At 48.7% G+C, this 13,344-nt stretch overlaps 5 protein-coding genes across 5 annotated transcripts; 3 read left to right on the forward strand and 2 right to left on the reverse strand.

Moving 5' to 3' along the window:
• Positions 1-884: 884 nt before the first annotated feature.
• EV420DRAFT_477607 (uncharacterized protein) lies at positions 885-2,020 on the forward strand. Its single transcript, XM_060482300.1, has 5 exons — positions 885-1,120; positions 1,172-1,235; positions 1,282-1,345; positions 1,398-1,708; positions 1,761-2,020. The coding sequence occupies exons 2-5, from the start codon at positions 1,197-1,199 to the stop codon at positions 1,935-1,937; spliced, it is 591 nt and encodes a 196-aa protein (XP_060330072.1). The 5' UTR covers positions 885-1,120; positions 1,172-1,196; the 3' UTR covers positions 1,938-2,020.
• Positions 2,021-3,383: 1,363 nt separating this feature from the next.
• Positions 3,384-7,841, forward strand: EV420DRAFT_1547332 (armadillo-type protein). The gene is made up of 17 exons (XM_060473341.1): positions 3,384-3,468; positions 3,659-3,748; positions 3,808-3,941; positions 3,996-4,265; positions 4,317-4,368; positions 4,418-4,534; positions 4,589-4,716; positions 4,775-4,886; positions 4,938-5,255; positions 5,310-5,853; positions 5,907-6,277; positions 6,332-6,417; positions 6,585-6,658; positions 6,709-6,935; positions 6,990-7,018; positions 7,083-7,251; positions 7,278-7,841. Exons 1-17 carry the CDS (start codon positions 3,463-3,465, stop codon positions 7,626-7,628), a joined length of 3,078 nt encoding a protein of 1,025 aa, XP_060330073.1. The 5' UTR covers positions 3,384-3,462; the 3' UTR covers positions 7,629-7,841.
• Positions 7,842-7,907: 66 nt separating this feature from the next.
• On the forward strand, positions 7,908-10,780 carry EV420DRAFT_1643633 (uncharacterized protein; the record flags this gene model as incomplete). The annotated part of the gene is made up of 2 exons (XM_060477542.1): positions 7,908-9,539; positions 9,593-10,780. 2 exons carry the CDS (start codon positions 7,908-7,910, stop codon positions 10,778-10,780), a joined length of 2,820 nt encoding a protein of 939 aa, XP_060330074.1.
• A 105-nt stretch (positions 10,781-10,885) lies between these two features.
• On the reverse strand, positions 10,886-12,513 carry EV420DRAFT_477750 (scavenger mRNA decapping enzyme). The gene is made up of 8 exons (XM_060482302.1): positions 12,321-12,513; positions 12,036-12,268; positions 11,876-11,980; positions 11,720-11,820; positions 11,488-11,657; positions 11,313-11,426; positions 11,165-11,262; positions 10,886-11,111 (listed from the first exon to the last, which is right to left on the reverse strand). Exons 1-8 carry the CDS (start codon positions 12,373-12,375, stop codon positions 10,992-10,994), a joined length of 996 nt encoding a protein of 331 aa, XP_060330075.1. The 5' UTR covers positions 12,376-12,513; the 3' UTR covers positions 10,886-10,991.
• EV420DRAFT_477681 (outer dynein arm light chain 8) lies at positions 12,489-13,252 on the reverse strand. The gene is made up of 2 exons (XM_060482301.1): positions 12,797-13,252; positions 12,489-12,713 (listed from the first exon to the last, which is right to left on the reverse strand). The coding sequence occupies exons 1-2, from the start codon at positions 13,074-13,076 to the stop codon at positions 12,652-12,654; spliced, it is 342 nt and encodes a 113-aa protein (XP_060330076.1). The 5' UTR covers positions 13,077-13,252; the 3' UTR covers positions 12,489-12,651.
• Between the last annotated feature and the right edge of the window lie 92 nt (positions 13,253-13,344).

Below are 13,344 nucleotides of genomic sequence, written 5' to 3' on the forward strand. Positions count from 1 at the left end.
GAGTACGTCTTGTTTACACAAATCAACTCACGCTAGCATTAGTCGTATCAAACGCGAATCAGGCTACATTTGATCTCATTTGATCCCACAGCTCAGAACGCTCAAATCACAACAGATGAAAGAACTACATACGCTCTTGCAACGGGTCCCTGAGGTAAGAAACTTATCCAGGGAGGAGTCCTGAGTCCATCACGGGCCGCCTGTATCAGTGTGGAATTTATGAATTCCATATCCCGTTTTATATCAATAATATGTGGTACGCCCTCAGAGGTACTGGGGACTGTAAGCTTCTTCGTCAGAGGTTTCTAACCCGTGCATCTTACCCTCATTTCTAAGTTATGTCGATATTTCGCGTCTTGTTCACCTTCGTCTCCATTGGATGGTTGGGTCGTCTTGGAGATGTATGGGGCCGAAAACCCATCTTGCTTCTAGTTGGCTGCTTTCATTTTGTTCTGTAAGTTCTAAAGTTGTATATAAGTCTTTGACTTTGAATGTTTCCTCTAGAGATGCGTGTTTAATTTGCATTGATGGAAACAAGTGTGCAAATGTTCCAGTTCTCTTGGCACTATCGGTGTTTCAAGGCCTATTTGGCGGATATGCACTGTTCTCTGGAATCATATATGCGTACGTAGGCTGCCTCGGTAGTCCGTGAATTATTGTAATCCGGTAAACAGTTACGTTGTCGACTGTACCTCGCTGTCGTCCAGGCGAGTGCAGTCTGTATGCCGCCCACTTCTATCATGATTTGGAAAATTCAACGCACTATTTACCGTCGCAAATGCCAGTCATTGTAACGATTACGGTACGTCTGACTCTATTCTCGTTCTCTTAGGCGGAAAGGCAACTGATGTATAGATCGGTGACCTTAACACTTGGGGCGGCAAGATGTGTCCCGAAAATTCTTCCCCGTTCGTGGCGAGCATACTTATCCTTGTTATGAACTTGCTCTGGATTGCGATAATGCTTCCGGAAACCCTCCAAACAATAGGCCGCCATGAACGTCGTAGAAACGTGATGTCTGAATTCAGTGCCGAATTCTCATTCATTTATGGCCACACCTCCCTAACGCCAGTCATTCTTAATCCTAAGTTTTTCGGTTTTTATTTATTCTTTGACATCGGTAATACCTCTTTCGTTTGAGTGTGATCGCGGTGTTGATTTGTTTCGGTAGGATTTTCTGTACCTCACATTTGCTTATGAACATCTGTGGCAATTATGATCATTTTAGTGATTTCGTGAGTCTCCTACGACTGGCGAAGATGAATTTCTAAAGCGCAACAGGCGTTCTTCTACGCGCTGTATATTTTTGTAGCGACCGTGGTTGCTCTTGTGTACCTATATCCTGGTAAGTCTTGCCCTAATTTCTATTTCCACGTGAAGCATCTACTTGAGTTTAGGTTTGCACCGCTTGCTGAAGTATATCTATGGCAAAGAGTTGCAATCCTTGTTGTATATCACCAAGCGGTTGGTTCAGTATAGTGTCTCCCTAGACGCTTTTCTGGCCCCGTTGGTCATTACTATACCTACCACCGAACCAGCGCGACTGGTTCACTTCTTCTTCACTTCTTTATCGTATCTGTTCGCCGGCGTCATTCCTGCCTTGTTCTGTTTCGCTTCCCTTCGTGACGAACAGGTCGGACACACATCCAGGCTTGCCGTTATGTTTGGAACTCTTGCCGCCATTCAGGAAATAGGAAGAATTATTTCGGTACGCCATTCATGAGTGTATGACCATGACCAATTGTTGACTGTTGGCCAAGACAAGTTTCGTCCGAGGTATCTTGTTCAGATCTCCTAGTAGCGGACAGCTAAAGATTATGTACATGATCATGGCTGTATTACTAATTTTGACCTCGGTGCTCCTTGAGTTGGAAAAGTTCCAAACTAATACAGCCACCGAGGATAGCGACGATCGCCGTACAAACGATACAGTATAGACGTAGACTGCAGAAGTGAATGTCCTATAAACATATAAACATATGTAATTGTCCTTTATGCGCCTGGAGTGAGATCTTGAGACATAGCAGAGAATGGTAGAGAGCACGCTGAAATCCTGTTTTACACGAGGCCTCTGAGAGAGAAGGGAGCTACATCACAGCTTTATGTCAAGGACAACTTATCAAGTAATTAGTAACTACCCACTTTCTTCAAAGAAGACCCCGAATCGTCGAGCGCGACGAATTTCTCTGCTGCTTCTTCTTTTGGGCATCGAGATGGAGACAAAGGTGAAGCCGGGAGGCACAAATGAAAACCGCCCCGACTGCCTCGCGCGGTTTGGCCTACTGAAGCACTTCCATAACAACACAAACCACCTCTTCAAGGATGTCCGTTGGCGCCGATGGTGAGGTTGAGGGAGGGGGGCGTCTCCTCCATCTGGAGTGGAATGTTCTTGCGGTGGGAGATGTGGGCGTGGACTGGAAAATCAAAGGAAGGTACATAAGGGGAGAGAAAATAATGCGTAAGGGGTGTGCCACTCACGCGGATTTGAAGAACTTCTTAGAACGACGGGGGAGAGGGCTGGCAAGGCGCTGGCGAAATGAAAGGCTGCGTGGCATAATTTAAACAGAGGAAGGACAGTGGGTGTTGAACGAGTGTGATGAATTGGCTAAGCGTTAGAGTAATGTGTATCGTTCGCCTGGAACGATGGAGCAAGGAGAGTGTCGCGACCGAGAGAACGCGGTTTATTAAGTGGAGCGGAGCTCGAAGCCACCCATAGCAAAGGAATTTGTTGAACAATGGTAGTCATCACGATCAAGCATCAATTATCCCAAGAAGTCCGAGTCACTGTTGAAGAACAAAGGTATCATAAATCAGGTAATGGCAAAGGCATTAATATGGCACAAAGGCATGGTCAAGGCGTGGTAACAAAAAGGCAAGTAAAGTGCAAGCAGGCATTACCAATGAATTACTAGCTATAGTTATTGGTGGCAGTTCAAGTTACAGGCATACATCGGGAGAAGAGATTATCATCGGTGGCATGTGTGGCCCTCTATGACAACGTGTCGATTTTAGCAAGGATAACAGACACAGGCCGAACCTGAAGCTAAATGCACCAAGAAAGGGTAGAAAGTGGCAACAACTTGATCGTAGCAGGCACTACTGTCCCCCAAATGTTTCCGCACAAAGGAAATCAGACGGAAGTAGTTCGCCGAACTGAAAAAGTTTCCTGAGATAGATTTCCGTCGCTGGAAATGTGTGTTTGGCAGGGGGAATCATGTTTCTGGCTTGACGGAAACTGTATCCGGAAACTTTTTCAGTGCCACTGTATGTTTCCTTTGTGCGGAAACTTAGGCATGACAGGAGTGAGGGTGTAGCTGAGACGGGATCTGCCGGAAAAACTATTTTGGTTACTTTTTATAACTCCGACAAAAATTTTGGCTTCACTTGATCTTTTCTCTTGTTAATCCCTAACCACCATCTTCCCTCATCTCTCCCCCTTCCCCCCTTCCTCTGTCCGCTACGATGACTGTGAGCTCTTTATCTAACCTGATGTGCGCGTCACCGGTGTCTAATACTTCATCTAGTCCAGTTTCGTGCAGGGTCTACTTGCCCTGCTCACGCAGACACTTTCCAACGACACAGCACAACTGAAAGCTGTGAGACCCATTTAGTCCTGTTTCTTTACTTTTTATGCTCAGATACATCTTCTTGATCGTAGGCGACTGCTCAGTTGAAGCAAGGATATTACAAGAATCCGGAATGTATCCCTGCCCTCGCGAATATCATCGCCAATTCGGAAGAACAAGCTGTACGTGCCGCTCGCCTTGTCAACTCGTGGAAAGACGTATAAATTCGGCCGTGTATCAGATCCGCCAACTTGCGGCTGTAGAGTTGAGAAAACGCATCGATTACGATAGTGGAAAGCTGTGGATGCTCGTTCCCCAAACGGAGCGTGAACAGCTGAAGGCCAACTTTCCTGAGCTCATCTTAAAAGAACAAAGGTATGTTCTGCCATCCTTTCGGCGTTACTTGTCCTAATCTCAGATTGGCTGTAGTACCCTTGTCAGGCATTCTGCCGCACGCGTCTTGGCCGCTATCTCATCCATTGAAGTCCCTGCAGGCACCTGGCCACAGCTTCTACCCTTCCTCCACCAAGCCTGCACCTCTCCCGTGGTTTCCCATCGCGAAGTTGGTACCTTCATGCTATATTCCGTACTCGAGAACATCTGTGAAGGTTTCCAAACTCACCTTGTGGAGCTCTTCAAGCTCTTCGGACAAACTATCAATGATCCGGAATCCATCGAAGTTCGCATCACTACAGTCAGGTTTGTACAAGCCATTGACCCGTCGTGACGTCAAGCTGATCCAGTATACAGAGCACTGGGTGTTATCGCACAGTATATCGATACTGACGACAAGCAGGAGCTCGTATGTGATCATTCAATTTAGCTTTAAATTACCTCTGACGACATTCTAGGCCATGTATCAAGCCCTCCTTCCTGCCATAATCCAAGTCATTGGCCAGACGGTTGAGACCGGCAATGATGGGGGAGCGCGTCATTTGTTTGACGTTCTGGAGACTCTGCTCATCCTTGTAAGTAACGTTCAGTTTTCGGTATTGACGTTGTCATAATGACAATATCAACAGGAAGTTCCTATCCTTAGCAAAAACATACCCGACCTTGTCAACTTCCTTCTCCAATGTGGAGGTAATCGCAACTTCGAGGCTGACCTGAGAGTTCTAGCTCTTAATGCATTGAACTGGACCGTTCAGTAGTAAGTATCAAGAACTCTGCAGCCTCGAATTGTGCTAAATCGGTGTCCTCCGAATCAGCAAGAAATCCAAGGTCCAGAGTGCTGGTCTCGCTCCCGTAATGTTGGAGCATCTCATGCCCATTACCACTGAAGAAGAGCCCGAGGATGTAGACGACGAGGCGCCTTCTCGGGTGAGTGGTGATGTATATTCTCTCTATATTTGCATTGATAACACATTTTAGTCCGCTCTTCGCATCATCGATGGTCTTTCATCCAACTTGCCACCGACTCAAGTCTTCCCATTTCTGCGAAGCCTCATTGTGCAATATTTCTCATCGGCTGACCCTGCCCAGAGGCGAGGTGCCATGTTGGCTCTCGGCGTTGCCGTCGAAGGTTGCAGTGAATTCATGGGATCCCAGATGGCTCAAGTTTGGCCCATGATTGAAGTAGGTTTGCAAGATAATGATGCTGGTGTCAGGAAAGCCACCTGTGCCGCTGTTAGCTGTCTCTGCGAGTGGCTTGAGGACGAGTGCGTTGCCAAACACGCCATGCTTGTTCCAGTAAGTGCCGTATCTGTATAAAGGGTATTTTCATCTAAAGTTTGTGATTTGCAGGCCATAATGAATCTCATCAACGATGAGCCCACTCAGCGTGCTGCTTGTGGAGCTCTTGACACTCTCCTTGAGATCTTGCACGACGTGATCGATCAATATCTTCATCTTATCATGGAACGCCTTGCGGGTCTTCTGGAAACAGCGCCTCTTCCTGTTAAAGCTGTCGTCACTGGTGCCATCGGGAGTGCAGCCCATGCGTCCAGGGAACGTTTCCTTCCGTACTTTGAGCACACCATGTCACGTCTTCAACACTTCCTTGTTCTCACTGGCGAGGGAGAGGAGACCGAACTTCGAGGCATCACCATGGATGCTATCGGAACGTTTGCCGAAGCCGTTGGCAAGGATCTTTTCCGACCCTACTTCCCTGACATGATGAAGCAGGCTTTCCAAGGGATTGAGATGGAGAGTGCTCGTTTGAGAGAATGCAGTTTCTTGTTCTTTGGCGTTATGGCTAGGGTCTTCGGCGAAGAATTTGCTCCTTATCTGCCCAACGTTGTCCCTCCGTTACTGCAGAGCTGCAAACAGGACGAAGGTGGAGCCGAGTGTATGCGTCTTGTATTATTATCTTTTCGTACTATTGACGATTTCCTTTTCTAGTTTCCGTCTCTGACGCCGTCGCAGCCTTTGACTCCGGCTCTTCTCCTTCCAATGCTATTGCAATCTCTGATGACGATGGGCATGGTGCCGATGGTGTTGAGTTGGACGATCTCGATCTCAACAAGATGATGGACGTCAACAGCGCAATTGCTGTTGAAAAAGAGATTGCTGCTGACACCATTGGCACTCTCTTCGCTTCCACCAAGCATCATTTCTTCCCTTATGTTGAGTCCTGCTCCTTGGAGCTCACTGAGCTCCTTAACCACTACTATGAGGGCATCAGGAAGAGTGCGATGGACTCTTTGCTTGAGATTGTCAGAACCTTCTATGATTTGAGCGATCACCAAGATTGGGTCGCCGGCAAAGTTGTGGTGCGTCGCAAGTGTCAGTTCGGAATTATCGATAGTGCCTAACGGAGTCTCTAGCAAGTGCCTGTCCAAAGCACCGTGAGGGACCTCATTAACCACGTCGTCCCAAATTTATTGGATATGTACCAGACCGAAGACAACAAGTAAGTGTCAAACCCGTTTTCATGTTGGCCCTAGCGCTGCGTGATGAAAATTTTAACTCAGCTCACTTCGACGCAAATGCGCATGAGACTATTTTTATTTATAATCCTGATCCCATACATTAACCGTCTTCTTTGGAACTCTGAACTAATTGCCTTTTATCTCATAGGTCTGTTGTCTCTTCTCTGTGCGTTGGCTTCGCCGAAACTTTGAACAAGATTGGTCCCGCGTTCGTCGACGGCTGTGTGTTATTTCCGAATTTTCCCTCGTGAATCCCCCTTATGAGTTGACAGACCTCGACCGCGTTTCTGAGATCGCCGTTCAAATCCTCGGACAAAAGGCGTTCTGTCAACAAGATCCTGACCAGGATGAAGCTGAAGAGGCCCCCGAAGATCAGGCTGAATATGACTCCGTCCTGATTTCTTCCGCTGGAGACCTTGTGTCCGCCTTGGCCAATATCTTGGGTGCTGATTTTGCTCCAGCATTCGGCACGTATTTCCCTCTCATCTCCAAGTTCTACGTAAGCATATTTTGTTTACTTGCGTGTCCTAGCAAAGGGCTTACTCTCTTCCAGAAAAAAGGCCGTTCCCTTAGCGATCGCTCGTCTGCCATTGGCTGCTTGGCTGAAATCATTGCTGCATGAAGGAGTCAGTTACACCGTCCTCAGAACCCCTTCTGAGCTCTTCTACCGCGCTTTAAGCGACGAAGAGCCCGAGGTTCTCAGCAATGCAGCATTTGGTATTGGATTGCTCGTCGAACATTCTCAGATGGACTTATCACCACAATATCTTCACGTACTCGCTGCCCTCCAACCTCTCTTCGTCGTCCTGCCGACAGTCCAGCTTCCCGCCTCAATGCCAAGGATAATGCGGCTGGTGCTGTTGCACGCCTCATCGTGCGCAATACTGCTGCTCTTCCCCTTGACCAAGTTCTTCCTGTATGGCTCGGTGCGTTACCTTTGAAGAATGACTTCCTCGAGAACCGCCCCGTGTTCCGCGCCATTTTCCACCTATTCCGGACCAACTCCAATGTCCTCCTCCCTCATCTTGATACACTCTTACAAGAATTTGCCGTAGTCCTTGACCCGAGTAAGCCTGACCAAGTTGGGGATGAGGTTCGAGCAGAGTTGATTCAACTCATCGCTATGCTGAACCAAGAGGACCCGACGAAGATTCAAGCAGCGGGGTTAGCTGTGTTCGTACCGGGTGCTTGAGATAAATGAATTGCTTCAAATGTATTCTCATTTTATATTTCTTCACGACATTTACTACTTGTTACGGATCCATCTACTTACGACGCATGTTCTTGCTTTCTTTCATCATTTTTTAGAGTAGCATGTTATATTGTTGGTACTAGTGTTAAGACCTTCGGCGGCCTATTTGCTACGCGTGACGAAAATGGACGCGTTGTTGGTGTGTGTTGATCAGTCTCTTCCTGAAATCCGCCATCATCGTCGCGAACAGTGAGCTCGCTGGGCGACTCGTCAAGCAAAATGGCGTGCTCGCTCTTCTCCATCTCTACAGTATCCTTTCTTTTGCTCTCTCTGATTTCAGCGTTACCCGTTCTGGCGTCCGGCGTGTTCGTCTCGGTTGAACTAGCAGCACAACTCCCACTTGTCGCACGCATCGGCGAGACCTACTTGTGGACCATTTCGAACAATACATTTGGCGGCTGCAGCGATGTGCTGACTTTCTCGACGTCGAGCTTGCCTCCCTGGTTATCTTTCGACCGTGACTCGACCACATTCTACGGGAAACCGACGGCGGACGACGGAAACAGTTCGGACATTGACATCACAGTGACTGCTCGAGGCTGCGGTTCCTCTGCTTCTTCATCTTTCACCCTTTTTCTTACATCCAACCCGGCGCCTACTCTTAACACTCCAGTAGCATCACAGTTTCGCACGCCTAATCCTTCGCTATCATCCGTATTTGAAATTAACGCGACTTCTGCACTAGCGACTCAGAATCCTGCCCTACGGATCCCGCCAAGATGGTCTTTCAGCATCGGTTTTCAGGGAAACACATTCACTTCCTCAAACCGCCTGTACTACGCGTTGTTGCAAGCCGACGGCTCGCCTATCCCTTCTTGGATGCGCTATAGCTCCCAGGAATTTACTCTCGGAGGCGTTACTCCGGTAAGGGAATCTGTGCCTATACCTTCGACATACAGTCTGGTCCTGCATGCATCAGATGAAGAAGGGACAACAGCACTGCAGCAACCATTCGATATTGTCTTGGCTGATCACGACGTCTCTTTATCTCGTTCAGTTCTCCCCACCATCAATGTCACTGCCGGCTCACCTTTCAGCCTAGCTCTAAACTCGTCGCTTGATTTTTCGGGTGTTTTAGTAGATGGTGAACCATTCCAACCCGAATACCTCTCCGACTTGCTGGTCGATACGTCTTGCTGTGCATGGTTATCGTATGACCAGAAGACGAGGCATCTGTCTGGAAATTCGGCTTCGGACTCTCTGAGCCGCGAACCAGTTCTTCTCGTCAAGCTCGTCACCATCTTCAACGAAACAATCCAGACGAACGTTTCCATGGCACTAGTTCCTTCTTATTTTTCTACAGACACAATACCGCCTATCGTGGTCGGTGGAGATGGACACTTGCAATTCGATCTAAAGCCTTATATCTCTAACACCAGCGAATCGAATGACGTCGATTTGAGCGCTTCCTATGATCCCAGTGAGGCCGGTAACACAATGTACTTCGATGGTCAAACTGTTATGCTGAATGGTACCATTCCGAGCACTTTTTCCAAGAAGCCCATTAACGTCACCTTCGCCGCGTATTCCCGTACTACACATTCGACTTCGCACACGAGTGTTTCCATCACTCTGGCTCCTTCTGGTCACAAATCGGAGGACTTTGATGGCTCAGGTCGCCATGGCAGTCTCTCTGGTCCAGCTCACGCTAAGCTTGTACTGGGATTGAGCATAGCGTTCGGGGTAGTTGGTGGGATGCTTGGCCTCGGAATCCTTCTAGCGTTATTCAGGCGCTGCGCGCGAGTTGAAGATACTGCTTTGGGAGGCCAAGTAGGTCAGCAAGCCTGGTCTGAAAAGGACCGTAAGTGGTACGGCGTCGAAGAAGGAAAAGGATACGGATATTCGGAGAAAGTAAGTTTCCACTATCTTAAGTCATTCCAAATCATTGACTGATGTATCACTAGTCACCAGAGCATACTCGAAGCCCTCTCAACTACGGGAATCTTGGTCTGCATCGTGTGTTGGAAAGAAGTCACTCTGATCTGCCGTCCACTTCCACCAGCGCTGGCACACAGAGTCCCGGAGTAATGAGCAAACGAGAATTTATCACGAGGATTCGCGAAACCGTACGAACCGTCAGTGACAAATACGCTCGATCATGGCGAGCCCCTCAAGCCATCAGTCTGAACCGGCCAGTCATTGGAAAACCGATATTGATCACTCCGGCTCCAGTTACTGGTTCCCCTCCTGATCCTTTCAGCGACCTCAACTCTGGTCCTGGGAGCAGTTTCTTGACAAGAACGTCGTCGTCGTCTGATGATGGCTCTATTCCACAACGAAGAACTGATTGTTTGACTCGTCCTCCGCCTGTTGTTCATTTTGAGGATAGTCGAAACGAATCCAGGGAATCCATCTCATCGGTTGTCGCGCATGCAGCCGAAGCTGTTGTGCAGACGGCGTCCAGGGCCAGCATACGAAGCGCCATGTCTATATCTTCCGACCACCACGAACATTTCCCGTCTCCCGCCGCTGTTCGACCTCGTCTTGTACCCTTCACTAGCGCGACTCGCGTCCCAGTTCCCAGTATGTCCGTGACATCTCCCGATTCTCCAGAAAGCATCTTTGAAGGCCCTCAGCGAGTCGTGAGCCAGAAGGCACTGGTGGAGAAGCAGGCACGGACAGCAGGGGTGAAGAAGAGCGGAAGCGTAGACGAACTCGCCATTGGTATTCACTATGTGCAAGCGCTTGGCGCGGAAAATCCTGTAAACACTGCTGGGTCAACGCTGACGGTTTCGACGAATGTCCGATCCTCATTTTCTTCTCTAGAGTCTTCTCATCATGGGCATCAAACGGGCGAAGTGGAGACGGTCAAAATGGTAGCGAGAGTTGGAGAGCGGTTCAAATTCCGCATTGCTCTTGAAGCGACTTCTCCAGGATCGTACGGTGGATCCCGCAGATTGCAAGCGAGACTGATATCTGGGAAGTCCTTGCCGAAGTTCTTGCATGTTGACCTTAATGGGAGACGAGGATTGGCCGCCGTAGCATTTTATGGTGTGCCCAGCACTGCGGACATCGGAGAGTTCGATACGGGCGTGTATGACGGGAATGTTTGTGTAGGTCGACTGTACTTGGAGGTCATTGGTCGGGGATGAGATCTCTTTTCACACTCTTTTTCTTCTCTATGTTCTCGCGGACTATAACATGTATCAACGTCTCCACTGTATCTAGTACTAGTACTCAGTAACTCCTTTCTATTTGTATCGTACATACTATTTTCTATACCCTTATTTACATACCACTAGACATCACTTTTATTCAGTGCAAGTTAATCGCACGTTTTCTCCATCAGGGTGGGATTTAAAATCAGTCCAAATCGCCCTGTGCTTTGATCATCGCCTGGTAGAGACCATGTTGTTCACCTAATCCATAAGTCAATGTCATGCGCTCCAAGATATCGATGCCGCTTGTAGCCGCAGTCTCGAGCTAGTAGATAGAGCGGATCAGTCAATGGCTATGCAAAATAGAATGACGCTCACTAAAGATATGACATCCTCCAGGAGATGTGCCTGCCCCACAGCCATACCAAATCCCGGTAGTTCATAACTTGCGTTGGCGATGTGAACATGGAAATGATCTGCCTGAGAGTGGGAAAAATCTAGGCCAAAGAAGACCAAGGATACGAACAGTAACTGGGCTGATAATGGATCCACATTCTAAGCGAACCGGTTGGTAAGCCCCATTTCTCTTGAACGACCCGATAGGCCTCTTTCCGAATGGACTTCAAGAGAGGAACGTGCCCTATAGAAGATAAGTATCAGACCGGCCGCAGTTCCGATACTCAATGTCTGCATGCTCTTACCGAGACGCAAATCACGAAGACTGCGAAGGGCGGGATCTCGCGCGATCGCGACCAGGTACAAGCTCCCAATGGTGTGTAGGTCCCATTTCATGTCAGGCAGCAAAATAAATTCAGGAGAAGAGAACAACATGGTCCCTTGCTCAGCTTCCCCAGAAAGGATCTTTGTCACCCTGAAAATCATCATTAATGAAGGCGACAACTACGCAATACTAATAATTAAGGGCGTGCGTACCAACGCGTCCGAGCAGGAGGAAAGGCGTCGATATACGGCCTTACTATGCTGGTATACAGTTCTGGCGTCTCACGCACGAGGGTAGATTTCTGTGGGGAATACTGTTACATTTTGTGAGTATCTAGATCGTCCTCCAGGGGTGTGCACGCGTGATACCTTCCGAATATGATCATCTGTGGCAGGGCATATAATGTCAATTTTAACGTCCCCTTGGGGTTGCTGTTCCTCTGAGGATGATAGCCAACCCGCGAGCCACGAGTACTATACCAGGATATCAATTCAAAGACGGGTATCGACCGTGGGAGTTGCTACCCACGATGTCGGTTGATTGGATTAGCTTCACGCTGGAGACGATCGTCGGCTGTTCAGAATCAGAGTGGAAGAAACGTTCGGCAAGCTCTGGAGCGAAAGCGGTCTTTTCGATGCGAATGATAGCTCTCAGGCGTTCCGATGTATATTCAATTCCACGGGTCTCGGTACCGTCTGGATGGCCTAGCGACCAGGAGGCGGGAAATGACCCAAGCAGGGCAATCCGTTTCTTGTCGGGCTCTAAATCCGAAATGATTAGTTCCAGTGAGTCAGGGAGCGGGTGCAAGGGTACCTTCATTCAGAGTCCTATCAAATTTGAACGATTTGAGTGTGGCCAGGGCATCCATGATCAAAGTTCGGAGTAAAGACCTTACAAAGAAGTAAATTTGACATGAGTTGTATTGGTGCAGTATTATATAGCATGTCCCCAGGGATCGAGTCACATATGTACACACGAAAGCAACAACATGAACAGACAAGAAAACAGAATATGTACCGTCGACTACTAAACGGATAGCTAGCGTAGGTCTGCAATGTTCGTTCTACCACTCCAATTACACAGCGATAAACCCCCCTCACCGCCGCACCACCCCGGAGTGCCACCACATCGCACGACTGGCTCTTTATGACTTCCAGATGAGGATAGCGAGCGAGCCAACGTAGAAATAGATGAAATGTTTGGTTTCTGGGACAAAGAAGTAGATGAGCAGGCTGAGTGGGACGCGTCGAGGGCGCCAAGTCCCATCGAACAAGGGCAGAGGCACTCACCATGTGTAACATAGCTCCCAAAGTTCTTCCCAACGACGACGTGCCATGTAGGACCGTGTCTTCTATCAAACTCTTTCTTGATCTGGGCGGCAATATCTTTCTCGATGTTGTACTTCTCGAGTGCCGCCGACGCGATGTCCACACTCTCCTGCTGCATCTCCTCGCTCATGTCCACATTCTTGATGATTGCCTTTGGTGCCGAGGCTCCGTCAGTGGCACGGGGGCCCGAGCCGGCGTCAGTGGAGGAAGAGGTGGGCGCGTCTGTTTTCTCTGCCATCATGGTTGTGAACACAGGGGATCTGAGCGATAGGGTAAAATGAGGAAGCTTTTATACGGGAGAAGGAGTACCCTTTTGTGATCTGCAGGTGAGGTGAAATGGAGGTCGTCGTGGAACGAGCCGGTCGTAGGTAAGAACCAGGGCTGAAAATTGGGGCACGTGGTCTGGGCTTTTATGACTTGGGCACGGACACTGGCAGGCAGTAAAAGTACCATGCACATGGTACCCATCCCCAACGGCTGCGGTCGTCCTCTTTTCGGGTTTTCGGGCG

The sequence above is a fragment of the Desarmillaria tabescens genome (genome assembly GCF_030435595.1).
Source record: "Desarmillaria tabescens strain CCBAS 213 chromosome Unknown EV420scaffold_20, whole genome shotgun sequence".
In the NCBI taxonomy this organism is placed as follows: Eukaryota; Fungi; Basidiomycota; class Agaricomycetes; order Agaricales; family Physalacriaceae; genus Desarmillaria; species Desarmillaria tabescens.

What these genes read in the sequence shown, in the direction of transcription:
- EV420DRAFT_477607 (XM_060482300.1), top strand. Translation starts at nt 1,197, where the DNA reads ATGAACATCTGTGGCAATTATGATCATTTTAGTGATTTC. An exon ending in TCTTGTGTACCTATATCCTG is followed by an intron (nt 1,346 to 1,397) that starts GTAAGTCTTGCC and finishes ACTTGAGTTTAG; the next exon opens with GTTTGCACCGCTTGCTGAAG. An exon ending in AAATAGGAAGAATTATTTCG is followed by an intron (nt 1,709 to 1,760) that starts GTACGCCATTCA and finishes CTGTTGGCCAAG; the next exon opens with ACAAGTTTCGTCCGAGGTAT.
- EV420DRAFT_1547332 (XM_060473341.1), top strand. An exon ending in CCAATTCGGAAGAACAAGCT is followed by an intron (nt 3,749 to 3,807) that starts GTACGTGCCGCT and finishes GCCGTGTATCAG; the next exon opens with ATCCGCCAACTTGCGGCTGT. An exon ending in CGTTCCCTTAGCGATCGCTC is followed by an intron (nt 7,019 to 7,082) that starts GTCTGCCATTGG and finishes CACCGTCCTCAG; the next exon opens with AACCCCTTCTGAGCTCTTCT.
- EV420DRAFT_477750 (XM_060482302.1), bottom strand. Translation starts at nt 12,375, where the DNA reads ATGGATGCCCTGGCCACACTCAAATCGTTCAAATTTGATAGGACTCTG. An exon ending in CAGATGATCATATTCGGAAG is followed by an intron (nt 11,821 to 11,875) that starts GTATCACGCGTG and finishes AAAATGTAACAG; the next exon opens with TATTCCCCACAGAAATCTAC. An exon ending in CCTCCTGCTCGGACGCGTTG is followed by an intron (nt 11,658 to 11,719) that starts GTACGCACGCCC and finishes GATGATTTTCAG; the next exon opens with GGTGACAAAGATCCTTTCTG.
- EV420DRAFT_477681 (XM_060482301.1), bottom strand. Translation starts at nt 13,076, where the DNA reads ATGATGGCAGAGAAAACAGACGCGCCCACCTCTTCCTCCACTGACGCC. An exon ending in TGGGAGCTATGTTACACATG is followed by an intron (nt 12,714 to 12,796) that starts GTGAGTGCCTCT and finishes TCTTTGTCCCAG; the next exon opens with AAACCAAACATTTCATCTAT.